Raw genomic sequence first — 26,940 nt, forward strand, 5'->3', positions numbered from 1 at the left:
ATTTTCATCAAATGTTCCTTTAATTCTTTAAGCCTGATTTCCACTCATTTTTTTCTCCACTCATCCAGTGTCTGGGTCCACTCAGAGAGACTTTCTGTCACCCCCTTTCCCCTAAATACTGGCCACACATTTCTTGTTTCTTTGCCTTCGGATTTTTGGTTGAAAAATATGTGTTTTGTAAAATTTTTTTTAGTGTTTGTTATTTATTTTTGAGAGACAGAGAGAGACAGAGTACGGGCAGAGAGAGGGAGACACAGAATCCGAAGCAGGCTCCAGGCTCTGAGTTGTCAGCACAGAGCCCGACGAGGGGCTGCAACTCATTAGCCTTGAGATCATGACCCGAGGTGAAGTTGGATGCTTAACCGACTGAGCCACCCAGGTTCCCCAAAAATGTGTGTTTTAATTGGCTCATCAGTGTCACACATGTGCCATACTAATGTGAGATATTAATTGTGGGGGAGACATGGGTGAACAGCACAGGGTGTGTGGGGACTCTACTTTCTTAAAATTTTTTTTAACGTTTTATTTATTTTTGAAGGATAAAGAGACAGAGTGTGAGCAGGGGAGGGGCAGATAGAAAGGGAAACACAGAGGGGCGCCTGGGTGATAATTTCGAGTTCGAGCCCCGTGTCGGGCTCTGTGCTGACAGCTTGGAGCCTGGAGCCTGCCTCGGACTCTGGGTCTCCCTCTCTGCCCCTCCCCAACTCACATTCCGTCTCTCTCTCTCTCTCAAAAATAAAGATTAAAAATAAATAAAGAAATAAAAAAAAGAAAGGGAGACGCAGAATCCAAAATACGCTGCAGGCTCCAAGCTGTCAGCACAGAGCCCCACACGGGGCTCAAACTCACGAACCGTGAGATCATGACCTGAACTGAAGTCGACGCCCAACCGACTGCACCACCCAGGCGCCCCATGGGACTTGTACTTTCTGTTAGATTTTTCTCTAACCTTAAAATTACTCAAAACGTCAAGTCTATTTGTTTAAAAACAACTGGCTGTCTCAGATTGTATAGGGTAACCACCTTGGATTCTGGTATTTCCTCCGCAGATGGCTGTTGTTGGTTCATTCAGTGATTCCCTTGCACTAAACCTGTGCGCTGCTTCCTTCTGTGTGTGGCACGGCGCCCCAGGGTCAGGGCGCTGCAGCCCCCTGCGAGGTCGCTGGCGCCCTCCGCTCATACCCAGGGCTCAGCAGCTTGCTGCAGCACCCACTTCTCAATTGCTCCTGTGCCACAGGTCAGGTTCCAGAGCCCTGACGTGGTTGGTTTTAACGGTCCTCACTCTGACTTGTGGGAAGCCCCACCCCTTGTGCGTGTCTTTGGGCAAAGTCAGCTCCGGGGTGGCCCTGTGCCCAGAGTGCCCATAGGGCTGGGGCGGGGTTTGCTGGGATGCTTTTCCAGCTTCCAGCCAACCAGTCAGCCCAGTTTTGGGTCCGTTGCCCCCGGGTCGCGCAGCTCGGGCCTGCAACGTCAGGACATTTTGTTGGTGGGTGGCCAGACCAGGAGGAGCGGGCAGGAAGACGCAGACTCCGGGGTGGGGGCTGGTGTGGGAGGCAGAGCTGTGTCAGATCTGCCCTGAAGTGGGTGGTGGGAAGGCCACGGGACTGACAGGTCGCAGGGAGCCAGCTGGGCGCACCCAGTCACCGGTGCAGTTGGGAACCCTGGTCTCTGACCTCTGTCCAGACACGCCTACATGGGGGCCATAAAACCCTGAGAAACGTGGGTGGGGAGGTGCGGGCCCAGTGTCTGAGTTACTGTCTACGTGGATCTGGGACTACAGGTCCCCAAGAGCACCCTCTACACTGAGAAGGGGACTGCGGCATGAGGAGGTAATGCCCAATCCCTCTGGGGCCAGACCCGCCACCCGATCCTGGGGCTCTGCTGTGCAGCTACTCAGGCTGGTTCCAGGGGAGAGGGGCGGGGGCGGGGGGAGGAAGGCTCGGCTCTGTCCTCAGGCCAGTGGTGGCTACAGCCCCCAGGGTGTCGAGCCCTCCCTCCAGAGCCAGCCGAGATTGTGGCCCATCTGCTGTCTGCGTCCGGGCACCCGATTTGAGGGCCACCCCTGTGAGCACACCTGTCCCTTGGGGTGTCCCCCTGACCCAAGAGTCACCCTGGAGGTGGGAGGTAGGAGGCAGCACGTCTGTGACTGCCCAAAAGGGAGGGTTGGGTCAAGAAGAGGAGGCTGGAGGCTGGCAGGGCTGAGGGCAGGGGTCAGATGCTACCCTGAGGGAATGTCAGCCTGGCAGCTGGGGTGTGTGCCGGGCCCTGGGGTCAGAGGCTCTGTTGCTCCTGTGGGGGACCCCTTTCTTCCTCCTCTCAGCCAGAGCCCTCCCTTTGCCCTCCTGTTCTGGGGTGGGGTTCTTCTTGGGACCCCAGCTTGAACCGGAGGCCATGCCTCCTTGCAGAAAGGTGGGCCGCTGGGTTAGGGCTGGGGTCCAGAGCTGTCTTCCTGGACAGAGGATGGGGGCCCCAAAGCCGGGACACCCCATGCTCACCGCTGCCGTCCCCATTCCCTGGGCCCCGTCGTGTCCTGTCCTGTGAAGTCCTTTCCCCGACTCAGCTGGACAGCGTGCCGGTGGGTGTGGCGTCCAGACACGTAGGCGCAGGCAACCAGTTCAGCCCCTGCCCAGCACTAGAGCCGGCCTCTGCCTGGGGACCCCTGCCCTTTGGCTCCCGAGGTGTGCCTCAGCCCCAAAGTGCTGAGCCACTCGGAGAAGCAAAGGTCTTTGTGGGGATGGAGTCTGCGGCTACAGGGGCGGGCAGCTTGTAGGAAGCCTTGATCTGATGCCCCTGCTGACCCCGAGCTCCCTGGCCCTTCCCAGCCCTGCCCAGCCTGTCACCCCGCCAGCTGCATAGACAGAAGGAAACCTTCCCAGAGCGCTGGGAAGAGCCCTGTGTACACACAGCCTGTTAGAAGATAGACTGAGGCATATGAAGCATTTTGAGTTTATTTGAGCACAGTTAGAATTGGGCGGCGTCCCACCCAGCAGACAGGAAGGCGCTCGACGGGCCGGACACGATGGAAAACTTAGAGGCGGAAGGAGCGGACGAGCAGGTTACAGTAGCAAAGGCGGGTTGGTGGGTCGCTCTTCTTCAGGGGACAGTGGGGGCCGATCAGATGACCTACCCCGTGTGGGCTGGGCGGTTCCTGCCTCACTGCTGTAAGGATCCATTTCTGGGGGAGTCTAACCTGTCGTTAGGCCTCAGGTTGGTGATGCGGGGCTTAGCGTGAGCGATTCCAGTCTGGGCCTGTTTTGTTTTTTAACAACACACATGCACACACATGCTCATAAATGCACAACCCCCACAACCCCCCCCCCCCCACGTACCACACACCGCACGAACACATCACACCCTCCCACCATCCACACGCACATCCACACACACCATCCACACACCCACCACACCCTCACACCATCCACACACGCACACGCACCACACCCTCACACCATCCACACACGCACACGCACGCGCACACACTCACTGCGCCAGTCTCTCTCGCCCCCTGTTCTCCTGCTCATCTTGGGTGAGGCTTCCAGGACCTTTGCTGTTGGGTTCATGGATCACCTGTCCTGCGTGTGTTCCTTTGTGTCTCTTATCTTTGGCCGCTGCTCCTTGGACTCCCTGCGTGGGGCTTGATCCTTGACCTCCTCTGCCCTGGTGGCCATCCTGGCCTCCCTCGGGGTCAGGCTGAATGTGTCGGGGCAGAGTGCCCCATCCCACCTGCCTCCTCCTGGGCTTCCTGCCCAGTACCGGCAACACTGTGCACCCACAGCTCTGACCTGGGGGGGCCTGAGGGAGCCGCGGCGCATAGCTTCAGGGGTGCCGTGGGCACTGAGCGCTCCGAGAGCCTCGCCCCAAGTCCTAGCCCCCCGGCACCTAAGCAGAGGATGCTGTGAGCGCACACCGCTCCCGGGCCAAGAGGTGCGTGTGGTTCCACGTGCAGCCACCAGCACAGAGGCTGGGAGCTGAAGGGTCCACCTGGTGGCCGGGGCCGGTAGCGTGGGGTCCGTCCAGAACGTGGGGTGCAGTGGTACCCGGTCTGAGGGGGCCTGGGGGCAGGTGTGGGCCTGTGGCCATCCCACCTCTTTGTGCCTGTGTGTCCTTGGGCTGTGAGATGGGGAGATAATAAACTACCTGTGAACCTGGCCCCAGGCCTCCCTGGCTGGGACCCACATTGCCAGTGACACCAGGCCACCCACCTGGCTGTCCTGTCTAGAGGAGCAGCCCCGGCCTACCTCTCACTCTCCTCTCTGGTCCCTTCAGGCTCCTCCTGGTTGCCAGCCTGGTGGCTCTGCTGCTGGGGGAGGCAGACTCGGCTTCCAAGCCCCAGGTATGTGTGGGCTGCTCTGCCCAGCCCCTGCCCCATCAGCAAGGAATGTGAGGAAAGGGCACCAAGCTGGCCTTTGACAGAGAAGGCAGGGCACTAATGTGACTGCAGGTCTCTGGCAGGGTGGCCCTGCGGGCACCAGGAGGGACCCTAAGGATGAGGGGGAGCGTGCCCCTCTGCGGGGTCTGAGAGGCAAGGGTCAGTGATGCCTAAGTGACCCAGGCAGAGGAGGGGCCCTAGGTGATGCTCACTGGCACTGTGAACCCCAGGGCACATCCTCCGTCCTGGGCATCGCTGCTCAGATGCGCTCTGTGCTGTGTCCCCCTCCGCCCCCCCCCCTCCCCGCCTTGGGTCGAGACCACTCAGACTTGCACACCTGGGAAGGCCCAACCCTTCCCGGCAAGTGACAGCTGGTCTCCAAGGGGTCACCTGTTTCATACACTCCCCTGGCCTCCACAAGAGGGCTGGGCCCAGAGGAACTGGACCCCTTCCTCCGGCCATCAGCCGGGGATGGGGGGGGGGGTCCAGATGCAGCCCCAGGGGTTGTCCTGTCTCTCTAGTAACCACATGGCCTCCATCCATTCCCTGGAGGAGGCGGGGCAGGGGGTGGAGTTGGCAGGTGCGGTCCAAGGGGCCTTGGAGCCATCTCTGTCCAGGTGTCCCCTGACCTTGGACCCCTTGTGGACTGCACGAAGCCCACACCTGTGATCCTTTCCTTCCAGGTCCTCATCAAGACCAAAGGCAAAGTTGGGGCCCCTGAGCAGGACACAGAGGAGTGAGTGTCCCCAGCGACCCTTGTGCTTTCCCCTGCTGTTGCCCCTTCTGGGCCCTGGCCCCAAGCTAAGGGCATTGGTGGGTGGAAGGGAAACCTCCTTCAGGAGGAGTCAATGCTCCAGCCAGCATGGGACCCCATGGGATCTGTCAGAAACTGAGCAGAGTACAGGGTCTGAGGGCTCTAGACTGATCCCCTAGGGTGGCTATCCCCTCACCCCCCAGGGCTGTGGCCTCAGACAGAGCCACTTCTAAGCCATGATTGCTTCCCTGCATCCACACGAGGCAACCTCGGCTGGTTTCTCTCCCGGGGCCACACCTTGCCAGGCCAGAGGATACAGTGCCTGACATCTGACTGCTGTGGACTCCTGCCCAAACTTTCTGGGTCTCCATGGCCCAGGGCTGTAGCTGGGGCAGCATCTGTGTTGGGCCAGGATGTTTTCTCAGGGACACCCTTGGGGACGCTGCAACCTTTCGGGGCCCCCTGTGGCTCAGGCATGTGGCGAGGATGCCTACCCTTCGGTCCGGGTCCCATGGGGACCGCCTGGTCATAGCTCTTGGGTGGGGAGGGGGAGAGGGATGGCGATGCTTGTCCCGGGCACTGGGGCCCTGGGGCCTCTGGCGAGTGATGGGACAGAGCCACCAGGGACCCTGGTTGGGGAGCAGATTCCCACCAGGTCTCATCCCCAGAGCCCCCAGGCTGCTTGTAGGGTGGTGGGCGCCCTCACTGGGGCTGGCTGGCTGCCTCCTGTGGCACCTGCGGACCTGACCCAGCTGTGCTCCTAGGCCCTGGGGCGTCCCTTCTCTGGGAAGGGACGACGAGCTCATGGGGCTGCCCAGCTGGGACCCGGAGCCTGACCGTGACGGTCTGTACCACCCACCGCCCGAGGAGGCCCAGGCCGAGGCAGGGCTCCGTTCTTGGTCACTGCCACCTCACCGGGAGCTTCAGGGGCCAGAGGAGGATCGAGACCACATCTACCACCCCAGGGACGACTCCTGACCCCTGACCCCACCCCAACTGGAAAAATAAACCTTGCAGATGTGGATCCCACGCGTCTTCAGGAACAGTGACCATGGCCCTAGCCTGCTCTGTCTGGGAGAAAGGGGCCTGTGTCCTCCTGGGGCCATAGGTCTGTCCTTACACGTCGAGAGGCCCCCGAGGCTCCTCCAACCCAGCACCCAGGCTCCTGGAATGATCTCCTCTCAGGCCTCCTCCTTGTATGTTGGGGTAGGGCCAAGGGCATGGCAGAGGTCAGCGGTTGGGACCAGTCAGCCCCCCCAGGTGGGCCCTGGAGAACACGAGGGAGGACAGATGAGGGGAGCAGGGCTTGGGCTCAGACCCCAGGGCTCCTCCTCTGCACGCCTGCCCGATGCTGTGTGAGGTGCCCAGCCCCCCAGCACGGCCCGACGTGGCAGCCACAGGGACAGGCTCACTGGTTATTTCACATGATGAATATGCGCCGTTTGTGCGTGCAGTTTCTGTGTGGCGATCATGCCCCTGCAGTGAGAGGGAAGCATTTAGTGCCCTCTGCCCCCAGCCTGAGCCACCCCAGTGGTTGAGACAGAAGGAAGCGCCAGGCAGAGGCCACCAAGCTCTCAATTCCGAGGCACCCGGCTGCTCCGGGGATGGTGGGCTTGTCCAAGGTGACCTCACAAGCCCCAGAGCTCCCTGTGTCCTTCCGTGGGTCCCAAGTGCCTCTGAGGACTTGAATGGTGGCCCTCATCCTGATGCTCTGCCTGGCGGCTCACGTCTCACCGCCTGGCATTGTCATCCCCATGTTACCGCTGAGGAGACTCCGTACTGGACAGCGACCTGTTCAAGGTCCTGCCCTCACAGGACAGAGTGAGTCCCAGCCTCACCTCTGTGCACCTTGCATGGGTCTGGGGTGACCCACACGTGTGTGTGTGTGTGTGTGTGTGTGTGTGTGGTGGGGGGGGGCCCAGAAGTGAATCCTGCATGGCACACAGGAGGGTTCACAGTCCCTCAGGTCCCTCCCCTGCCAGGTCGGGGACGGCCATCTCCAAGCAGCTTGGGTGCGGGCAGTTGGGGACTGGTGCCCAGCTCAGATCCAAGGTCAGTGGTGGCCACGGCCCCAGGCAGCTCAGGGTGGCGTTTATGGAGCCAAGGTTCCTCACGGGCATTTCCTCCGACCCAGAGGCACAGCCATGTGGCTGAGGGCATCAAGAGGCGGGCGAGCTGGGGATTTGGGAGCGTGCAGTTGAGGTGTGCAAGCCTCAAGACAGGAGGCACTGACAGAGGCAAGAGGCCTGTCAAGAGCGGACAATATCCCAGGGCATTTAACTGTACACTTTACATGTGTACAATTTATTCTGTCAGTTAAGTCTCAATAAAGCTGTTTAAAGAAAAGCCTTCGTGTGGCTAGAAGTGGCCGTGGGGTCAGGGGTCTGAGGTTAAGCCTCGGCAGTAACTGGCCCAGAGCAGGGTCTCTTCAGGCAGAGCCCCAGATCTGCAGCCCGGTGGGCTTGCCTGCCCTCTGGATTCTCCTCGACATATGGACACCAGCTCCTGGTCGCAAGCAGGGGCCCTTCCCCAGCCTCTGAGGCCGGAGGGCCCCTGGTCATGCCAATTCCTGCACACACATGGCTGAAAGAGGTCTGGAGGGAAAGGAGAGGGTTTGGGGAGACTCTGGAGTCCAGGGCAGTGGTGGCAGGATGCCTCCCACCCCGAGGCCCAACCCAAGCCTCGTGCTGAAGCCACGACAGCCTCCTCCTCCACGCTGCTCCGGGCCAGCTGGCCCTTTGCTTGCTGGGCCAGGGGCGTTCTCCTGTCCTTTACCCCTCACCCGCCCACTTCCCAGGATGGTTCAGGCTGCTGCATATTCAGTAGGCACTCAACCGCTGGAGACAGAGAACAGAGAACAACAGACGTGGGCCCACCCCCCACCCCGACCACTTCCTGGAGCATCCAGATCAGGTGCTGACACCTGCCCGCCTGGTCCTCTCCAGGGCCACCCACATGTCTCCCCACTCAGGGCCAGCTGGGCAGCGGCTCCACCCACCTCCAGGCCTCTTGCATAGTCACGGCCCCCCACGCAGTCTCCACTCCACCTGTGTGAGCTCCTGTCTCAAACTACAGGGGGGAGGGAGGCCTCACCTCCCACCTGAGGAGGCAGCAAGGGGGACGGAGGGATGGGCACTCCACGGAGCCAATGGCTTCCCTCGTGCTTAGAACCAAACAAGTCTTTGTGAGGGTGGGGCTGTTGTTGAGGCCTCTGGACACTGACAAACCACTACGGTTTCTGACATTTTCATAAATTGGGTGCGTCCCAGTCCCAGGCCCCTCCCAGGACTGGCCCGGCCCCCGGGGCTCCCGGTTGGCTGCAGTCTGGGTGCTCTAGAGCGGGGCCAGCTCGTCTGTCGTCTGGCTCAGAGATCCAGATTTCCTCCTGGGCCCTGTGGTCTTCGCCAGGCCTAGCAGAGGGCGTCGGGGGCCAGCACCCCCTTCTTGAGGATGAGGTTTCCATAGAGGGCTGTCTCCCTGCATAAGGAAGTGAGCTGAGCACCAGGCTGGGGCCCGCTGTTCTGCCACCCACCTGGCCCACCTTCACCCCAGACGCTAGACTAATCCAGGGACCGGTCATCAGGCAAATCCCGTGGCGGCCATATTCCCAGTGGGGCATCCAGTCTGTCAGGGCAGGGCTGAGCAGAGGGTAGGGGGAGCTCTGGAGTGGGGAGGAGGGCCCAGCATGGCCCAGACCCAGCAGGACCAGCAGGACCCCATGGGCCTGGCCAGAACTCACCCAGTTGCTACAACAGCAAAAGCCTTCTTGGCCCGCGCATAAAACTCAAACCTCTCTATCTTCGCCAGGGTGTCCTGGAAGGCAAAATGTCATGGTCGAGGGACCTTGCTCAGAAACCCTCAAGGGCCCAAGCAGGTAGCAGGGGCATGAGGTCACATGGCTGCTCTGAGGTTCATTTCTCTGGCTCTCCTTGCTGGGGTCCCAAGGATGCTTGGCCTCTGAGCTGTGAGGGCTGGACAGGCAGGAGCATGGGGGGCTGTGGTGGCCACCTGCCTGGGGCCCTTGTGTCCGTTGGAGCTGGCCTGAGGGCAGGAGGGTGCCTGCCCAGGACAGAAGCCCCAAGCATCCTCTCCTCAGTTGGGTCCTGCCCAACACACCTGCCAGCAGGTGGTCCTTGGAGGACAAGCCCACCCCCTCACAATGCGGGGGTGACACACGGCATTGGCCAGGCCTCTGACCACAAGACAGGGGCCGGGGCACCCCACTTCCCCCTGGCTCCGCTCAGACAGGCTGGCGTGGGGGAGGGACCCTAGGCGAAGCCAGGTCACGATCCTGAGGCAGGGCACAGCCACATCCCCAGGGTCACTCTTCTGTGGAGGGAGGGCAAGTGCTGAGACAACTGTAGCATGGAATTTGGGGCCTCGGTCTTGTGCTCCTCCTGGCCTCCAAGGACGTGAAGCTTTCCTGGTGGGGCCGCAGTCTCACCGTGCAGCCGGCCCCGGACAGGATGGACTGGTAGCTCCTCCACACCGGGGTCTGAAGGCCCTTCGTCCTGTCGCTGGGCACCAGGTCCATGACAGCAGCCTAGGCACAGAGGGGTCAGCTTCGCGGTCTATCTGTCTAGTTGCCCTGGGTGCTACCAGGCCCCCACACTGGGTGACAGTTCAGGGGTCCTCCGTTCAGGATCAGAGCCCTTTGGGGACACATTCCTCCCCACTCAAGGCAAGTGGGCCCCCTGAGGTCTGACAAAGAAGAAAGCAAGTGGAAAAGGCACTCACCGGACTCTCTACGTAGGTGTCCAGGGGCAACAGCTTCAGCACGGCCTCCAGGAGCTGCGGGATGCCCAGGCCTGAGGGCACAGTGCCAGCCTGAGACTCCAGCCATCTCCCACCTGGCTGCCGATGGTGTCACCTGCCCTGTTGGCCTGTCCACACCGTTCCCCCTGGGCCTCACTCAGCTGGCCAGCAAGGACGCACTTGGGCCCAGGACAGAGAAGGCCCTGCAGGCACGTGCTGCCCGCCTGGGGACACTTATTGGGGCCACACTGGCATCTCCCCGCCCTGTGGCCATCCTGGCTCTGGGCCCGCCCTGCCCGTCCCCCTTCACTGCACTACACAGGTTATTGGTGGTGACCTCAAAGTCATCTATCAGGAAGGGCACGTGGGCCACTTCCCTGAGCCCAGAAGTCCCCCGACATGACCCCTGGGTTGCCACTCTTATCCTGTGGTGAGCACAGTGGGGCCTGGGAAGAGGCTGTCCCCACTCCCGTAGAACTGGGTCCTGATTGTTAAAGAACTCGTGCGCATCGTACAAAACTGGGAAATACAGAAACTGCTGGTGAGAATGTCTGAGAGCACTTTCTTTTGCTGTCTTCTCTGCTCTTCTTGGTGGTTGACTTGTCTGCAAGCCTGGCTCCGACCCCTAACTGCTGGTTTCCACTAACACGCAGGGTGTGCGCGTCACTTGGAGGCTTGGCTGCTCCTTGCCTCCCAGCATTTGGCCTTTCCCACGGCCCATCCTCCTTGGGTCATCTGGCTCATGGTGTATACTGAGGCACAGCTGGCTCATCTCTGTCAGCACGGAGTGGAAGCCAAGGCCGCTGGGTCTGGAGCTGGCAGCCCACTGAACATGCCTCAGACCACTGGCCTGCGTTGTCCGGGGCGGGGCGGGGGAGGGGTCAGCCCACGTTTCACATCTCTGTGCCTCAGTGACCTCGCCTCTCCACGGAGAGTCATGTCCCCCTCATGGCATCGCTGAGGGCGGGGAAACAGCCATGCCCAGTTTGAGCCCAGTGCCAGCCCAAGTAGCACAGGACGCTGCTGCTCTTATCCCCCCTGCCCAGACCTCACTCTCGGTACAACTCTGCTACCTCTATCACCTTGGGGATCTGGTTCCAGGGCTCTCCAAGTCAAGCCTCCTGCCCACCCCTTAGGGTCAGAGGGTCTTAGAAACAGAGCACGTGGGCACCTGGAGCCCGTGAGGCCAGGCCACCAGTACTGGGATTTCTAGTGAACACCTGACCTGGGTGTACTAGTGCTCAGCCAGCCGATGAGGCTCTGGGCCTCAGTTTCCCCACTTGCATGAAGTTACCAAGTGGTGTCTCAGATGGAGCAGGAGGCCCAGGGTCATCTCTGGGGTTGGGGTTGAAGAGGGTCCTGGTACCGGGATTTCCTGGCTCACTGGTGGGTGCTTGGGGAATGAGTGGGGATGGGGACAGAGCTGCCACACTTGGGGAGCCCAGAGCGGGGACGACTGCCCATCCACCCTAATCCACCCTGTCAGAGGTGGCCAACTCACCGTCGGCACGGATCTCCTCCGGGCCACACCTGCATATGGAGGAGGTGGGGAAGTTCACGTCTGCAAAAACTGAACAGCCATCCAACCTGATTAGACATCCCTTGGTGGGTCCTTGGGTCTGCGCAGCCCATGTTCCAACTTCGTGGGTGGGCGCAGACCTCGGGTCACCTGCTCACTGCCCTCTCCGACCCCTCCCATCAGAGGTGGGGGTAGGGGACAGGGAGTTTCCCAGTGGTGTAGAAACTGCAGGTGCTTCCAGGACGAGGGCGGATTTTGGACCCGCGGCCTCCACCCAGCAGGGGCGGCCCCGTCCTGAGAAGCTGCTCCCGTCCGAGGCCCACGGCCCCGGGAAAAGATAAAGCACCGCAAACAAATTGGTGTGACCCTTCGGGGGCCGTCTGGGAAGGGGTCTGGAGACTGAACACACCGGGCCTGAGGCCGGAGCTGGGAACTTGGCCGCACCCCCCCCCCCACACCCACCCCCAAAAGCCAGGCTGATGGAGGGGCCGGGCCTCCCGGACACAGCCCTGCCTGGAGCAAGGGTCGCTGTCCTCGTGACCTTCTGGGACCAACCAAGGTCGGGGCAGGGGCTTGGGTCACCGCCCGGGCCTCAATTTCCTAAAGGACGCGGGACGGGGAAGGAGGGAGTGTCCTACTGGGAAGTCGGATGGGGCGGCCTATGCAATGCCCCCACCGCCCTTCCCTGGAAGCGGGAGTCGTCGTCTCCTGGCCGGGCCACCTGCCCGGCTTCTTCCGAGGGTGGGGGCCCCCGAGGCCCTGTCCCCGCCGCGCTCACCGATCTCGTCTCCGTGCCCCATCCGCGCCAGGGCGTAGAGCAGCTCGGGGGACAGCAGCGCTGGGATGCCCTTCAGCACTACCATGCTCGCGGGGTCTGGAGCGGGGGGCGGGGCCTCGGCGGAAGGGGCGGGGCCTGGAGCGGAGGAGGCGGGGCCTCGACGGAAGGGGCGGGGCCGCGCGAGGCGTACCCGGGGCTGGAAGCTCCAAGCCGCGCTGGCTGACCCTGGGCAGGGGTGGTGACAACCGGCCCAGCCCCACGGGCGTCTTCCAGGGCCTCGCGTTCCCCGCCACGTCCAAGACCCGGGCGTCGTGTGTTTGTGGTCCGAGCTCTCCGCTGCCGCCCCTCGCGGCCTCCCCGCCCGCCTCCGCTACGCCCCCAGGCCAGGCTGAGCCCCCAGTCGCACCGCAGACCGCTGGGTCTCTGGTGTCGCTGAGTGGCGAAGGGCGGGTGACCAGACCTGTCAGACTTCTTTAACCAACATTCTTCCTTCAGGACACCCGCCGGCCTGCCCTGGGGTGGGGGAACCCTGGAGGGCAGGCAGCTGTGGCCTCTGGGCTAAGTGGGTGTGCTGGGAGCACCCCATTGGCGTTCTCCACCCTGTCCCCCAAGTGTCAGCCTGCTGACACCCCTCAGGTACCTGACTGGGGTACAGCACCCCATCCCAGGACAGCAGTGCCCTGACCTGCCAGCCTTCCTCAGGACTGGATCTTCCCACCCCCACCTTCCCAAGATGGGGTGTCCAGAATGGGGGGTGTGTGTGTGTGTGTGCTAGATCCACAGCTCCTTCTGGTAAACAGAGGGAGCACCTTGCCTTCAGCTGGCCAGAGTCCCCTGCCTGCTGACCCTTGTCCCTGCTACCTGGAATCTGGATGCTGGGCTCCCTCCTTAAGAGCCAGGATCACCAACCATCTCAGGGTGTCACCACCTCCTGTACACTCCTTGCTGGAAGATGCCCACTTCCACAGCAGGGCACCCCACAGCCTGTCTGTGTCCAGGGCTCTGTCAGGTTCTGGGGCCTGATCCTGGTAGCCGGTAGCTGACTGCCATCCCACAGTGCCACAGGCACATCTCCACTAAAAGACGGGGTTTATTCCCTTCCCTTGAACCAGGTGGACCTTTGTAACTGCTTTGACCAGTAGAATATGCTGGAAATGGTGCTGTCTGGCTTCTGAGGTTAGGTCATAAAAGGCAGCACGGCTTCCTCCTGATTCTGTCCTCAGAACACTTGTCCAGGGAACCCAGTCACCATATTGGCAGGAAGCCCAGGACACATGGAGAGCCTCCTGGTGGATATGTTGGTCCTTGGCTCCAGCTAGGCCCCGCTGATGCAGCACCAACCACCAGAAGAGTGAATGAGTGGTCAGGAGGCCCCAGCTTAGGCCCCAGACACAGTGGGATAAAGACAAGCTGACCCATACAGACTGTGAGAATGGCTGGTGATTGCTGCCCTAAGCCACTAAGTTTAGGGGTAATTTGTTACACAGCTCTAGCTGGCTGATGCAGGTGGCTCCTGGGCCCTGCTAAGATGGACACCAAGAGCTCCACCAACACTGTCGTTGGCCTTCTATCTGTGTCTACTCTCTTCCCATCTGCTCCCACACTCAGGCTGGAGGGCAGACAGCAGAGCAGATGTGCACACATGTGCTGGCCTGGTCGTACCCCATGTAAAGACCCACCACCAAACCTCACTGCCCAGTGTGCAGATGGGGATCCTGTTCAGCTCCAGCGGGCCCTTAGCCCCAGGGCCTCGCCTCACAGTGCTGCCCCGTTCACCTGCCCAGTGGGAGACGGCCCGACCCAGAGCTGTGGGCAGGCTCTCTCCTTCTGGAGCCCACCTTCTTCCACTTCACTGCCACATGGACTTGGGGTTGTGTGGTCCGCGCTATTGTCATGACCCCCAGCCCAGCCCTGTGGTTCTGGGAATGCTGGGAGGCCTGGCTTCTCCTGGGAAGGTTCTGTACATGAAAGACAACAAAGCCACAGGAAAAAAAAAAAAAAAAAAAAGAAAGAAAGAAAGAAAGAGAAAGACAGAAAAAAGAAAGAAAAAATATGTCTGTGTTTTCCTGCTGGGCCCTGGGGTGCTTGGCTGGTCGAGGGAGACAGTTGGAAACCAGCCTGACATCTGGCAGGGCCAGGAACGCAGGGCTCTGGGCTGCCCGGTTGGGCAGGGTGAAGGCAGGAGCCGCCAGGGGCTGGAAGAGGGAGGGGGGGGAGGGGGGGCGGGGGACAGGGGAAGGCCAGCAGGGCCTGTACCCAGGCCATCCGAGTGGCTGCCTCCACCCTGGGTGAGGGTTGTGCCTGAGCAGTTTGAACTCCAAAATGGAAGTGTGCAAACATGAGGGGAGAAGTCAATCTGGTACAGAGAGATAAGTAAGGCAAGGTTTCAGCTTCAAAACAAATCAAAATCCCAAACAATATGGGGCCAGAAGTCCATTAACTCCAAGGGAGTGGGAGCTTCGCCTTGGGGTTTGTGGCCCCCGGGCAGTGTCCTGCTCAGGGCTGCCAGCGATGCGGTCACTCACGGCAAAGCCTGTGGCCGCGTGCTAGCCTCCCTGCAGCTCAGCCCAGAGCCCCCAAGCCAGCTCTCACTCCACCAGGCCTAGGGGGTGGGCTCCTGTCTCTGCCAAGTTCTGGAGCCCAAATAACCCTGTGGATACAGACATGTGAGGCACACGGAGACTCTGACGTGCATGTTCAACGTTTAACAATTTCTTGGCTTCTGGCTGCACACAGCTAAGACAGGGTGTGAAGACAAGTCTCAGATGGGCCCCTCAAAACGGGCTCCTCAGGAGGCGCCTGGGTGGTTCAATCAGTTAAGCGTCCGACTTTGGCTCAGGTTATGATCTCACGGTTTGTGAGTTCGAGCCCTGCGTCGGGCTCTTTGCTGACAGCTCGGAGCCTGGAGCCTGGAGCCTGGAGCCTGCTTCGGATTCTGTGTCTCCCTCTCTCTCTGACCTTCCCCTGCTCTCTCTCTCAAATAAATAAACATTAAAAAAAAAAAAAATGAAAAACCCCAGCTCCTCACAATCCTGGGGCACATTACTCGATCAAATTACAGAGGCTGCTGCCTCATGGCTGTGAAAAATTAAACAAATGGATTTCTCCAACTTTCAGGCTTCTTTCCTCGGACACCTCTGCTTGTTTATTCTAGAATGTGCGATAGGTGTTATGCCATCCAGCACAAACCCTCAGTTATGCATTCAGCTTTAATAAATGAGTATTTCCACATCTATTGCCTGAAGAATGCCCAGCTTTCTGGTGACCTGCCCAGAGAGCCTGTTCGGTGCGGCCCGAATCCCATTCCCTCGTACCTACTTCTGCCCATGTCACACGGTCTGAGACCCCGAGGCTTATCTGTAAAGAATATCACCCTGCCTTCTGTCTGCACTCTCAGCCCCAGGGAGCGGGGGAACTCCCGCCTGCCTCTCAACACCTCCCTTCTGAAGCCTGCTCCAAACTCACTGACTTCTGACCACGAAGCACAGGAGAACAGACAGGTCCTGGGTGAAGCCCGCAGGGCAAACGGTCTGCATAGGATCAGAATTCCTGTTGTGGCCCAGTGCCCGGCTGTGCTGCACAAATGTAACCAAAACACAAGAGCATGTCATCTAAGGTGTTCAGACAGCCAAGCTTTATTTACAGGTCATTTCAACTCTTTGTCAAGCATTCAGCTCATTTCCTGGGGCAGGGGGTACACACTCCTGGCCCTATCCCAGCCCAAGACTGGGACTGGATCTGCACGTCCAGAAATGATCTCAGCTGTGTTCCAGCCTCTGGACTACCTGCCCACACCTACCTGCAGGACACAGTGGAGGAGGCAACTGTCACGAGTGCTCCCAGGTCACCACTGAGCCGCAGGGAGAGAGGGCTCCCAGGGATGCGCGCTCTGAGGCTCAGCTCCTGGACGAGTCCCTGCGTGGGCAGAGCTCTGCCCTGGTTTGTGAGCAGCACTCACCGTCCCGACAGGTGGGGCTGTCTCTGTAGAGCAACGCTGGCAGGGTGAGGGCTGGGGGTGGCGTGGCAGCCGGCAGGTGCTTTCCCCTCACCCGGGCCCATCAGTTAACCGGCAGCTGCTGTGCCACATGCACCAGCGTCGACAGCTAGCTGGGTCCCCATGGTGCCCGGAGCTCACCCGTAGATGCTCACGTCCCGGCCTCACCTCAGAGGGTCCGATGATGTTCTGAGGCTGGGCCCCTGCCCTGGGGTAGTGACTGCTCGCTTCACCCCTGAAGCTCTCAGGCAGGACATGGGTCTCCGTCCTGTGCTGCAGGGCTTTTGCTCACGGACCTGGTGAGGGACGGTTTGGAGCACCACGCTGTGCTGGCCCAAGAACTGAGCAGCAGACGTCTGGTGGGGTGTGGGTGGCCTCCTGTGACTGGGGTCTCTCCATTACCCAGTGCCCTGCACGGTGTGATCCAGGGGACGCAGCTGGCCCACCAGAGTCTGAAGCCAACAGAGGAGATGTGCTGTAGAAATTCGGTCTCCTACCGCAGGTTCCGCTGGATCCCTTGGAGACCTCACATGCCAGGGCCCCCATGGTTCTGGTCCAGGTCTGGGGGCACGTGCATTCCAGCAAACACCCCAGGGGTTCGGTTCGGATGCATGTGGTGCCTAACATCAGTGCCGGAGACTCAGCCTGCCTGGCCCTGAGAAGCACCAGGGAGAGGCTAGCCGACGAGTTTAGATGGGACGGGGTAGGGCAGGTCCCTGTCACAGGCAGCCTGTCCCTTGACAGGCTCACTTCTCAAAGTCTTACAGACACGCTCACGCTGAAGCACGAGGATTCACACACAGAATGCTCACCACGGTGTTTTGCCCACAGTTCTGGTAACTGGATACTGGACGCAGCCTAATATCCAACACCAGGGGAAATAAACCACAACATACCTGCATAATTACGTATTTCAGGGCCATCGGGCGGGATGCTCGCAGGAACATTACTCAGCCATGAGAAGAAATCAAACTCCATTGTGTGCTATGACCTGGACAGAACTTGGAAACATACTAGATTCCTGGACACAGAAAGAAGGTGGCCGAGGCAGCACCAAGGCTGAGAGGTCACGGTTTGGAACAGGGGTTAGTGTTTAACGGGGACAGTCTCTGTTCGGGGGATGAAGCAGCATGGAGATGGGCAGCAGGGAAAACACCGCGAACACACTTGGAGAGTTCAAAACGGATGAGATGGTAACCTGTACGCTACATATGTTTTACCACAAGTAAAAGAATGCTCGTCAAACACGAGAAGAGGGTGCACTTGTAGGACGGGAGTAGAAGACAACCAGTCAGTGCACTTTGGAGAGGCGTGGATGCAGAATTCCATTCTTATAAAAAAGAAAACTGAGCTCCGTACTCATGTGTGCACGTGTATGCACAGAAATATCTAGAAAGCTCCGTGCCTGTTAGCAGTGGTGACCCTGTGTGATGGGTGACTTACTTTATGGACTTCCGTGCTGTGTGACTGTTGTCACAACAACAAAGCGGAAGTTTGCACAGCGATGTGATGCTCACCTCCAGAGGAGAAAGGCACGACGCGATTTATGACTGCCACGTAGTCAGCAGCATCACCCTCGGAGCGGCACGTTCACTGGCTGTGAAACCACACAGTGACCCAGCAGGGGACACACTTCCATCTGAACATGACACGCTGTACACACTCACTATCTCAGTTTCTGAAATTGAGTGAAAACTTAAACACGCCAAAGGCTCATGAGCAGAATTATTTTCAGTTTATTTTGAGAGTGTGCGCGCGCAAGCAGGGTGAAGAGGCAGAGAGAGACAGACTCTCGAGACAGAGAACCTCAAGCAGGCTCTGTGCTGTTAGCGCAGAGCCCGACATGGGGCTTGGTCTCATGAACTGTGAGATCGTGACCTGAGCTGAAATCAAGAGTCGGACGTTCAACCGACTGAGCCCCCCCGGCGTCCTAATCTGATTAAGAAGAATATGCTTAGTCAGGACGTGAACACACTCCAAATGCCGATTCTCACGGCCGCTGGGTTCAGACTGCCCACCACTGAGAGCACGAGCCCCGAGGAGCTGAGTGTCACCCACACAGCCCTTTACAAGAGAAGGACTGATTTGCTTCTAAAACTGTCAGACTGTATTTTCTCTAAGTAGAGACTTCAAGGCAGAGACAGAGGCGCTCACTGGTCTTTGAAACTGGCCTTTCTCTTTTCCACAAATGCAGTCATCCCTTCCTTCCGGTCTTCCTGGTGGGAAAGGGAAAAAAGGCGGAGATGGACATTTGTCAAGCGCGGGGCTCAGCCTGTCTGGGGTTTGCTCAGTCTGTCGGGTTCCTCTGCCCTCCGATTTCCAGAGTGGTGGGGGCACCAGAAGGGAGGGTCCTGCATTGGGATCGCCTGGAAACCTGGGACTGACCCAGATTCCCTGACCACTTAGGGTTGGCCTGGAAATGGCAGTTTTATATGTCACTCAGCCCCAGGTCTGATCATTCAGGGGCCACTGATTTACATGTCAAATAAACTCTCATCCACAGAGAAGCTCAGATGCACGTGTTTGGGTCATTCACCTGTTCTGCACCTGGTTTGGTGGCAGTCTGTGTCAACGAGTATCCTGAGTGCCAAGGAGCAGGACACGGAGTGCAAGCCCACCTTGCACCTTTCTCTGCGTGCGCGCATGTGCACACACGTACACACACACCTTTCCCTGCACGCACATGTGCACACACGTGCACACGCATACCTTCACTCCCTCGACAGGCAAAGCTATTTCTAATCTCTCTTTTATGAAACACCTACATAAGACTTTCTGATAAAAAAGAGGTTTTAATGACCGTTACAAGACTGAGCACCTTTTGGTTACTGTCAGAAATCCTAGAAAACACTGTTCTGAAGCTCTGGGTTGCAGTTTCAGAACACATTCAAATTCCGTTCCCAGCAATTTGACAGATCTAGGAAAATTACGGGCAAGCGGACTGCATTTATGTACGGGAGCTTGCTGTCTAAGAGTGCAGTTCCTAAGACCTTCCGTAACAGGAAGTCACCCTGTAAGAGCTTCCATACACTGCACTTATTTGCGAAAATCATGCTCACGGACAGGATACATCTGATCCAGCTACTGGGGAAGTGAATAGTTCAACCAAAGAGAAATGGTATCTAATGAAAAAATCTACAAGGAAATTCTCCGTGATTTTTATGGCTGGGACACTTGTGACGCCTCATCTGAGTGTTGTTTACTCACAGTAGCGAACGTTGAATAGAAGAGCTTCTTCTCCAACTTGTTTCCCTCTGTTAATGTCATTTCAAAAGCTGAAAAAGAAAATCCTGAAGTCATGAACTCCGGTGTTAGATGTGGGAACATATAAATTTTTTACAGTGATAGGGAACATTTCCCGCTGACCCACATCAACCTCAATTTCACCATGATTGAGACCGCAGCCTGGGAAGCCCTCCCTGGCTGAGACATCAGCAAAGCCACCTGCTTAGAGGGCTTCCTGAGCTTCCTGCCCAGTGGCCGAAAAAACAGAGGTGTGAGGAAATGAGTAAAAGAGTTTAACGACCAACTCTGCCCAATCACAAGAGAATCTGGGAGCCTACAAAAGTAGATGTATTTCACAAAACATTAAAAAAATAAGAATTAAAGGGGTGCCTGGGTGGCTCAGTCAGTGGAGCCTTGGACTTTGGCTCAGGTCATGATCTCATGGTTCGTGGGAGTGAGTCCTGTGTCAGCCTCTGCGCTGACAGTGTGGAGCCTGTTGGGGATTTTCCCTCTCCCTCTGCCCCTCCCCTGCTTGTGCTTTCTCTCAAAATAAATAAAAATTACAAAAAAAGAAGAAAAAAAAGGATTTATTAAAAACAAAAAAGGGAATGAAAACCAGAAAAAGGAACATTGTGCCAGAACAGAGTCCTGGAGTCCCGGGCAGTAAGAACGTCATTGCTCTGGGCCCCATCTTTCTGGCGAAGGTGCAGTGTTTTTCTTGGCTGAGCACCAGGAGCAGCAGGTCCTGGGCGAGGGGTGGAACGGTGGCAGGTGTCTCTGACTGTGGCCTCACGGACACTCTGCAGGAACAGCAGTGTCCGCTTCTGGAGTGTGTGCTACCCACACACCCCCGCAGTGAAGCGTCACAAACATCAGCTCACTCAAGTAAGGTGGCGGCAGTCCAGGGTGACCAGCTTTCCCACATATGAGTGCAGGCCCGGGGGCCTCAGCAGCCATCTCAGGCCCACTGTCTTCTAGGCAGCACCAGGCAAGACCCCCCAATGCCTGGACCACGTGCTCCGTTAAAACTCCAGAAATTCTCAGAAGGGCCACAGCCGCTTGGCCGGTAGAGAGCAGATGGAGTCTAGAGCCACGAGGGGCAGCAGGCACGCTGACCCCAGTTCATAAGGGTGTCCACGAGCCTATACTACCCGCCAAGCCCTGCCCACAGCACAGCCCACACCCTGCTGTGGACAGGGAAGCATCCCCCACCAGGCTCTGGGGGCTGAGCCGACTTTCTCAGGAGGCAGATTGGTTTCACTCTAGGGACCATCCTTCCCATCCCACCCATTTCCTTGTAGCCCAGAGCTTGTCACCCTCTGTCCCTCAGGCTGGCTCCTTCCTTGGGTTGTGACAGCAAGGGGACTCAGAAGGTTTCAGGAGAATCTGTAGCCAGCAACCAAAAACTAGAACTCTACAAAGAGTCAGGATCACAACATGAAGAACCTCGTGATTTCCGTCCAGGGTGGGTTAAGATGCATGACTTAGAACCAAAGCCTCGAGGCTCACGACTGTTCCTGTGCTGCCTGGCCCTTGGACCTCCGCCTCCTGGCAGAACCCCCACCTGCATTCACGGACTCTTTGGCCATTGCTGCTATGATTTTGGAATTGCTGGCAATTTTCTCCGCACACCGGATGGCTTCTTCGACCAGTGTCTCCACAGGAAAAATTTTGCTTACAAGACCTAAAACACAAAAAGGTAAATAACATGGGAAATAGCACTGGTTATGTTTTTCTGAGTCATGATGCTGTGCCAAGAGCCCAGGTCTTCTGGGTGCTAACAAGGGGCTGCAGTGACACAGTAAAGGCTCCATGCCATCCCTGAGGTGGGGCCGATGCCCTCTGCTGCTGGGGCCACTAGGCTCTCACAGACACATAAATTAGGAAGAGAGAGTCCCCCAGGGGCAGAGAAGGAGTATGTCCGCCAAGGGTCTCCAAGATCCCCCACCGCTGACACTGGGCTTGGGAAACAGGATGGTTTTCTAACGATTCTTTAACCAGATGTTTGTTTTAGTTATTTTATACATGGGGCATTCCCAATAAAAAACAAAGGCAGCTGTCCCCGGGGTTCTCGGGACACCGGAAAGCACGGCTGGACACAGCCCTCCCCTCTCTACTCAGCTCCCCGTGAGGGCGGCTCCATGGGGCAGCGCTGGCTCCCACCTGCTTGCTTGGCATCCTGGGCAGAGATCCGGTCACCAGTGAGGACCATCTCCATGGCCAGTGACTTTCCAACAGCACGGGTCAGTCTCTGGGTGCCCCCTGCACCTGCAGGCACAGAAGGCTGCAGGTCACAACCAGTTCATGGCCAGTGCAAGCCAAGATGCTACAGACACACTTCCAACAAGTTCTGAGGGGTGAAGATGGGCCCCATGGGTGGGGCAGGTGGGCAGAAAGGAGGCAACTTAAAGCCCTCAGGGGAGGCTCCTTTCCCTACTCAGGCCCCACGCCTGGCAGGCCGAGTCCTCTGCATGAGCAGCTCTCTGACAGGAGTCAGACTGCTCAGACCCTGGCCATGTGCAACCTGGAGGGCAGCTGGGGTGGCCTCTGACAGTGGCCTGCTGCCCTCAGGGTATGGAGTGAGACCAAGGGCTCCACCTCCTGGGCTGTTGAGTGTGTCTTTATCTCCAGTGCTGGCTTCTGTGCACCCCACTCACCCTCCTGCTCACTTGACACTCTGCAGCTGGAAAAACAGTGATCTGCCCAGTCATCTGCCCCACGCTGAACCCCAGGCTGCCAGGATGAGCCAAGGGGACCACCTGAGGGAGATACCCACAGTCCAGCAGGCTCAGGTACCATTTCAAGGAAGTGCAGGCCTTGGGCACAAGGACAGAAGAGCCCAGTGGTCAGCAGAGCTCATCCAGGGCTTTCCTTGCCCATATCTGACCCCACAGCTGCTCCCTGCCTGCTGGGCTGCTCAGGAGATACTGTGAGTTCCAGGCTCTACATGCAGGGCAGAGACCCTGTGGGGAAGTGAGCCAGGAGTCCTCATCAAGTGGTCCCCAGGGCACAGAGGAGTCACTGTTTGCCCACGGATCCCGTCAGCCTCCTCGTGCGGTATCTGATTCCCTGCTCTGTTGAACCTGGGGTCACAAGCCAGAATCACTGCAACTATAATTCAATATGCAGCCGGCCACTCCTACTAGCGTCTGACAAGGAATCGGGCTGTCATTAAAGGAGACTGCACAGCCGGAGGCTCTTGAGTCACTGTCTGAGCACTGTTGTGTCCACTGGGGCTTAGTGTGCTGGTCAGCAGAGGTAGCAATGGGAGCAGAAAGGTGGCCACCGGGCCAGTGCTCGTTCGGCAGCCTGGGGTCCCTCGTCAGAAGCAAGCTGCATGCTTTTGTCTATTGGTGGAAAAGCCCATCACTTCCTGAGACGTGGGCAAATTCCAGAGAATTATCTGAAGGAAGACTTTACACTAGAGAGGTCATCACGCTTTACCTGGGATGGTTCCTAGTAGGATTTCCGGCTGCGCAAACTGGGCTTTCTCTCCGGCATAAATGATGTCACACATCATAGCAAGTTCGCAGCCGCCACCAAGCTGCAAAACATGAGGCACCACCAGGAAACCCAGTCAGAAATTCACTCTATCTGCCTAAATTTTCTGTTAAAATGAACCTGCCCAAGAGTAGCAAGATTCACACAAGAGATGCAAAGTTAGTTACGTGTTCCCATAAGTTACCCACAAATGGCTGATGCTGGCAACGGGCCCAACAGCAAACTCTCTTCTGTGGGTCCCACAGGCTCGAAGGCAGCCTCGAAGGCAGCCAGGGAGTTCATGAATTAGCAGGCAGGATGGTGGTCCAATAAACCCGACTGGCTGACCCCGGCTTACCCAAGGGGAGCTTTGTTAAAGGATCACTAACAGAGCTGCCTTCATCACTTCGCTACGACCAGCCACAGTGCCTTTGAGTGCCCATGTGCCTGGACAGAGTCCCTGAACTACCATGCAGAGAACACGTCTCTCAACGGCAGCAGAAGCTGTCAGTTTACAGGTGCAGGGCAGGCTGCAGCCATTAAAACTGTACAGAAAAGGCAGAACGCAGCCTATAACCTAGTAGAGGCAGTCGTTCCCTGGAGTCATGGGGGCTGCGGTGGGGACAGAGGGGCTCTCCTAACAAAGGAACCAGAAAGCCAGCAGTTGAATGTCCACTAATAAAAGCCAGTGCTGTAATGTGTTCTCTCTGTGCTTCCCGGGTCTTTGGCGTCACTTGGTAGGAAGGGCATGCTGGCTGGTAACGACACTCTGGCCTTTTCAAAACAAAAATCGGTTATTTGATGCCTGCCAGTGTGCTGAGAGGAGGTGTGGCCCGACACTCACGGCGTAGCCATTGACAGCAGCTATGACTGGCTTCTTAACCCGGGCAAGTCGGTCCCAGTGGCTCAAGAACATGCTGGAGTAACAGTCCTGGAACGTTCGGCTCTGCATCTCCTTGATGTCGGCTCCAGCTGGGGGGTGGAAACGAGGTCCCAGTTACGAGAGCAGAGACCCCATGTTGCTATGGGAGCTGTGAGTGTGTAGGAACGGCCAAGCAGGACCTGTGAGGTGATGGCCACAGGGACAGAGGCGATACACCATGGTATTTGTTGATGGAGGTGACACAGAGGGACCGCGGGACAGGAACCAGGTGCAAGCGGGACTCAGAAGGCTTATTCATTAGTCACTTAAGCCCCCAACGCACATAAAACCCGACTGTCGGGGACCCAAATTCCTCTCAAACTCATTTTGCTGGTGGAGCACACTTGAATGTTAAACAGACAGAGCAGTTATTTGAAGAAATACTCGTGTCGTTTACGCTTTACATTTAAAGAAACCCCAAGTACTAAAGCTTCTGATGCTGCCGCGGAGGTCTAAGTGCCTACAATGCCACGTGCCACGGTCAGACCGCCCCTCCAACACCTGGCTGACCGGCGGCCATGCTGCCACACACCTGCAAATGCCTTCTCCCCACCCGTGAGGACGATGGCCCCCACAGCGGGGTCCTCCTCAAAGGCGTCCAGTGCCTGGTTGAGCTCCATGATCAGGCCATTGCAGAGCGCGTTGAGTGCTTTGGGGCGGTTCAGCTGGATCAGCCCCACGTTGCCGTCCTTCCCCTTCTTTTCTGTGATGAGGTACTGAAAGTCAGCACCTGGGGTGAGAGGGGACAAAGGGATTTCCATTCACGTAGGCATCAAACTAGCGGGACTTAACCCGTCAGTGGACGGAGTGACCCTGACATGTCCCCGGCCCAGTCCTCAGGCAGCAGCACACAGCTTTCAGCCTCGCGGGCGGCCTCTGTACCAGTGTCTACCCTCACAGAAGTGTGAACATTTCCTTAAGCTAGAAAGCAAACCCAACAATGAATAGCAGCCCACAGCGGCCTTCCTTCTTCTGCATGTGCTGGTCAACACTGCCCAGAACCTGCACTAGGGACATCCCGTGACCCTGCAGAAACAAGGGATGGGGACATAGGTTCTTTCAACAAATGCCAACTCGGTGGCAGAACCAAGCTGCGGACAGAACACAGCAGGAGGCACACACAGGGAAAAGGTGACTGCTGCGGCCGGGAGGGTCAGGCCGCTCAGATTTGGGGGGTCAGTAAGGCCTGGAGAGGAAGAAGTGTTAACCTCGGAAACCACAGGTGTGTGTGGGGTGAGGATCGGCACCTACCCTGGGGGTCGGTTGGGGAGCGACACGGAAAATACTTAGCAGCAGCACCAATGCTGCCTGGGAAACGACTGCTGACTGCAGGTCAGGGGCAGAAGCGAACCTCAAGGAAACGGAGGGTAAGACCACAGGCCCTGGCAGCGGGCAGTCACGTGGGTACCTGCGTGGGTACCCGCCAAAGGAAGAGGAGGCAGGGATTCGCCCAGCTCAGGGACAGGCCAAGCGCTCCTCGGGAGGCCTGCGGCCCCGGCTGAAGGCTGAGTGCGGGACAGGCCGGCCAGACCTGGGGCAGCAGCGGACACGGGCGGCCCGCACTGGAGGCCCGCCGGACCAAGCACGCGGCCGTTTCCAATCCCGAGGCCCCAACTGCACCTTCTCTTGAACTCCCGAAAACCAACAAGCAAACCGAAACGGTCAGCGGTCTCGGCACGTGGTCCTGATCCCAACTGAGGGGGCACCAGTAACCCCAGAGCCCAGGGGGGGAGGCCGTAGGTGCTGAGGGGCGGGGTCAGGCCCTGGCGGCGACTGCGGGTGCTGAGGGGTCAGCTCCGGGGTCGAGGAGGGTCAGGCCCGGGAGTCCCAGGTGCGGCCGCGGTGCCGGGCCCCCACCCCGGGTCCGCGCCCTCGGCCCCGCACTCACCCGAGGCGAAGGCGCGCAGGGCCGCGCAGCCGAGCCGGGGGCGCAGCGGGCTGCGGACGCAGGGTAGCAGGGCGCGCAGGGCGGCCATGGCGCTCTGGGACGAGTCGCCCCGCCCCGCGGAGCCGCCCCCGGCTCCGCCAGTCAGGGCCCGGCCCGCCTCCTGGCCGGCGTCGCGAGAAGGCGAGGGCATCGCGAGACCAGCGGCGTGCCGGAAGGGGGCGTGGCGGGGGAAGGGGTCGAGGCTCGAGGAGCCAAACCCGGCGCGCGGGTGGCGGCGGTGGGCTGAGGGATTTTGGTGGGCCCCGGGTGGCGGACACCAGCCCTGAAGATGCCGAGGGCCGGGCCCGCCGCTGTCTGACCGCCCGTGGGGACCCCGGTCAAGCCGCCTGACGTGCCCGAGAAGGTCGCCAGGGGCTGCCGGGGCCTCTTCTTGACCTTGACCTTTAGCCTTCGGCCCTTGCCACCCCGTTCCGGACGTGTCCCCCCACTTCCGGGACGAGCCCCCACGCGGCTTTCCCGGAGGCCGAGTTCGGGGCAGGGCTCGCCGGCTCGGGGTCCCAAGCCTGTGCGCCCTTGGGGACGCCCTGGGTCTCTCACCCGCCCCCCCCCCCCCCCCCCCCCGTCCTGCACGACAAGCGTGACCGCGGGGTCGGAAAGAAGCTGAACAGTGATGGTTCCTGAGCGCTGTCCCGGGGGTGGCTGGCATTCTGTTGGTGTTTCGCCCCCGCAGCCCCGTGCGCTCGGCGCCGCGGAGACATTGTGCTGTCCCTGGCCCGTGCGCTCACGGTGGGGCGTCCCTGGCTGCACCTCCCGCGCGCACGGTGCGGTGCGTCCCGGGCCCTCGCGCTCGGTGTTGCACAGTCCCCAGCACCGAAATTTTTGTACTTGTAGGTCTAGACAGCGTGCGTGCGTCACCGTACTGATTGTTTACACTGGCGGCCAGGTAGCTACTGAATACTAGATTATGGGTAGCTTTATAAAAGTAATATTTAACTAAATTTTAAGAATGACCTTGTAAGTTTAAATTCTTTTGGTTGTAAGTTACGAGTGCTCAGACACCAGGCTTCCATTTGTATCTTGTGCAGGCTCTGCAAATGGAGACAAAAGACAGAGTCTACAAGTGAAAAGTACAATTGGAGTTTTAAGTAAATAAAAAATTCAAACCAGAACCGAATACTCGGCAAGGTTTATTTCAAGGCTAAGGGTGGAATAAAGGCCTTTTCATGCAAACAGAAACATTGCCAACTCTGTGCTAA

The 26,940-nt window shown here is 58.6% G+C and overlaps 3 protein-coding genes and 1 long non-coding RNA gene across 5 annotated transcripts; 1 reads left to right on the plus strand and 3 right to left on the minus strand.

Annotated features, from left to right (window-relative positions):
• The first annotated feature begins 1,609 nt into the window (after nucleotides 1–1,609).
• Nucleotides 1,610–6,147, plus strand: PRAP1 (proline rich acidic protein 1). Its single transcript, XM_058698241.1, has 4 exons — nucleotides 1,610–1,829; nucleotides 4,267–4,333; nucleotides 5,053–5,105; nucleotides 5,888–6,147. Exons 1-4 carry the CDS (start codon nucleotides 1,822–1,824, stop codon nucleotides 6,099–6,101), a joined length of 342 nt encoding a protein of 113 aa, XP_058554224.1. The 5' UTR covers nucleotides 1,610–1,821; the 3' UTR covers nucleotides 6,102–6,147.
• Nucleotides 2,931–5,894, minus strand: LOC131493631 (uncharacterized). Its single transcript, XR_009252788.1, has 2 exons — nucleotides 3,477–5,894; nucleotides 2,931–3,442 (listed from the first exon to the last, which is right to left on the minus strand). It is a non-coding gene; the product is annotated as an uncharacterized LOC131493631 (long non-coding RNA).
• A 1,247-nt stretch (nucleotides 6,148–7,394) lies between the features above and the next one.
• Nucleotides 7,395–12,465, minus strand: FUOM (fucose mutarotase). Its single transcript, XM_058698240.1, has 6 exons — nucleotides 12,176–12,465; nucleotides 11,380–11,448; nucleotides 9,861–9,931; nucleotides 9,568–9,666; nucleotides 8,863–8,936; nucleotides 7,395–8,600 (listed from the first exon to the last, which is right to left on the minus strand). Exons 1-6 carry the CDS (start codon nucleotides 12,258–12,260, stop codon nucleotides 8,534–8,536), a joined length of 465 nt encoding a protein of 154 aa, XP_058554223.1. The 5' UTR covers nucleotides 12,261–12,465; the 3' UTR covers nucleotides 7,395–8,533.
• A 5,417-nt stretch (nucleotides 12,466–17,882) lies between these two features.
• On the minus strand, nucleotides 17,883–25,835 carry ECHS1 (enoyl-CoA hydratase, short chain 1). 2 transcript variants are annotated; one of them, XM_058698229.1, is made up of 8 exons: nucleotides 25,685–25,835; nucleotides 24,329–24,526; nucleotides 23,719–23,846; nucleotides 22,839–22,938; nucleotides 21,558–21,662; nucleotides 20,959–21,078; nucleotides 19,377–19,444; nucleotides 17,883–18,385 (listed from the first exon to the last, which is right to left on the minus strand). In XM_058698229.1, the coding sequence occupies exons 1-8, from the start codon at nucleotides 25,770–25,772 to the stop codon at nucleotides 18,320–18,322; spliced, it is 873 nt and encodes a 290-aa protein (XP_058554212.1). In that variant the 5' UTR covers nucleotides 25,773–25,835; the 3' UTR covers nucleotides 17,883–18,319. The 2 variants fall into 2 exon arrangements, with proteins under 2 accessions (XP_058554212.1, XP_058554213.1); XM_058698230.1 differs by lacking the exon at nucleotides 21,558–21,662.
• Between the last annotated feature and the right edge of the window lie 1,105 nt (nucleotides 25,836–26,940).

The sequence above is a fragment of the Neofelis nebulosa genome, chromosome 13, assembly GCF_028018385.1.
Source record: "Neofelis nebulosa isolate mNeoNeb1 chromosome 13, mNeoNeb1.pri, whole genome shotgun sequence".
Lineage (NCBI taxonomy): Eukaryota > Metazoa > Chordata > Mammalia > Carnivora > Felidae > Neofelis > Neofelis nebulosa.

What these genes read in the sequence shown, in the direction of transcription:
- ECHS1 (XM_058698229.1), bottom strand. Translation starts at nt 25,772, where the DNA reads ATGGCCGCCCTGCGCGCCCTGCTACCCTGCGTCCGCAGCCCGCTGCGC. An exon ending in CCTACTAGGAACCATCCCAG is followed by an intron (nt 21,663 to 22,838) that starts GTAAAGCGTGAT and finishes CTGTGCCTGCAG; the next exon opens with GTGCAGGGGGCACCCAGAGA. An exon ending in TCTATTCAACGTTCGCTACT is followed by an intron (nt 18,386 to 19,376) that starts GTGAGTAAACAA and finishes CTTTCCCACCAG; the next exon opens with GAAGACCGGAAGGAAGGGAT.
- FUOM (XM_058698240.1), bottom strand. Translation starts at nt 12,260, where the DNA reads ATGGTAGTGCTGAAGGGCATCCCAGCGCTGCTGTCCCCCGAGCTGCTC. An exon ending in ACACCTACGTAGAGAGTCCG is followed by an intron (nt 9,667 to 9,860) that starts GTGAGTGCCTTT and finishes CTCTGTGCCTAG; the next exon opens with GCTGCTGTCATGGACCTGGT. An exon ending in TTTGCTGTTGTAGCAACTGG is followed by an intron (nt 8,601 to 8,862) that starts GTGAGTTCTGGC and finishes TTCCTTATGCAG; the next exon opens with GGAGACAGCCCTCTATGGAA.
- PRAP1 (XM_058698241.1), top strand. An exon ending in ACTCGGCTTCCAAGCCCCAG is followed by an intron (nt 4,334 to 5,052) that starts GTATGTGTGGGC and finishes CTTTCCTTCCAG; the next exon opens with GTCCTCATCAAGACCAAAGG. An exon ending in CCTGAGCAGGACACAGAGGA is followed by an intron (nt 5,106 to 5,887) that starts GTGAGTGTCCCC and finishes CTGTGCTCCTAG; the next exon opens with GCCCTGGGGCGTCCCTTCTC.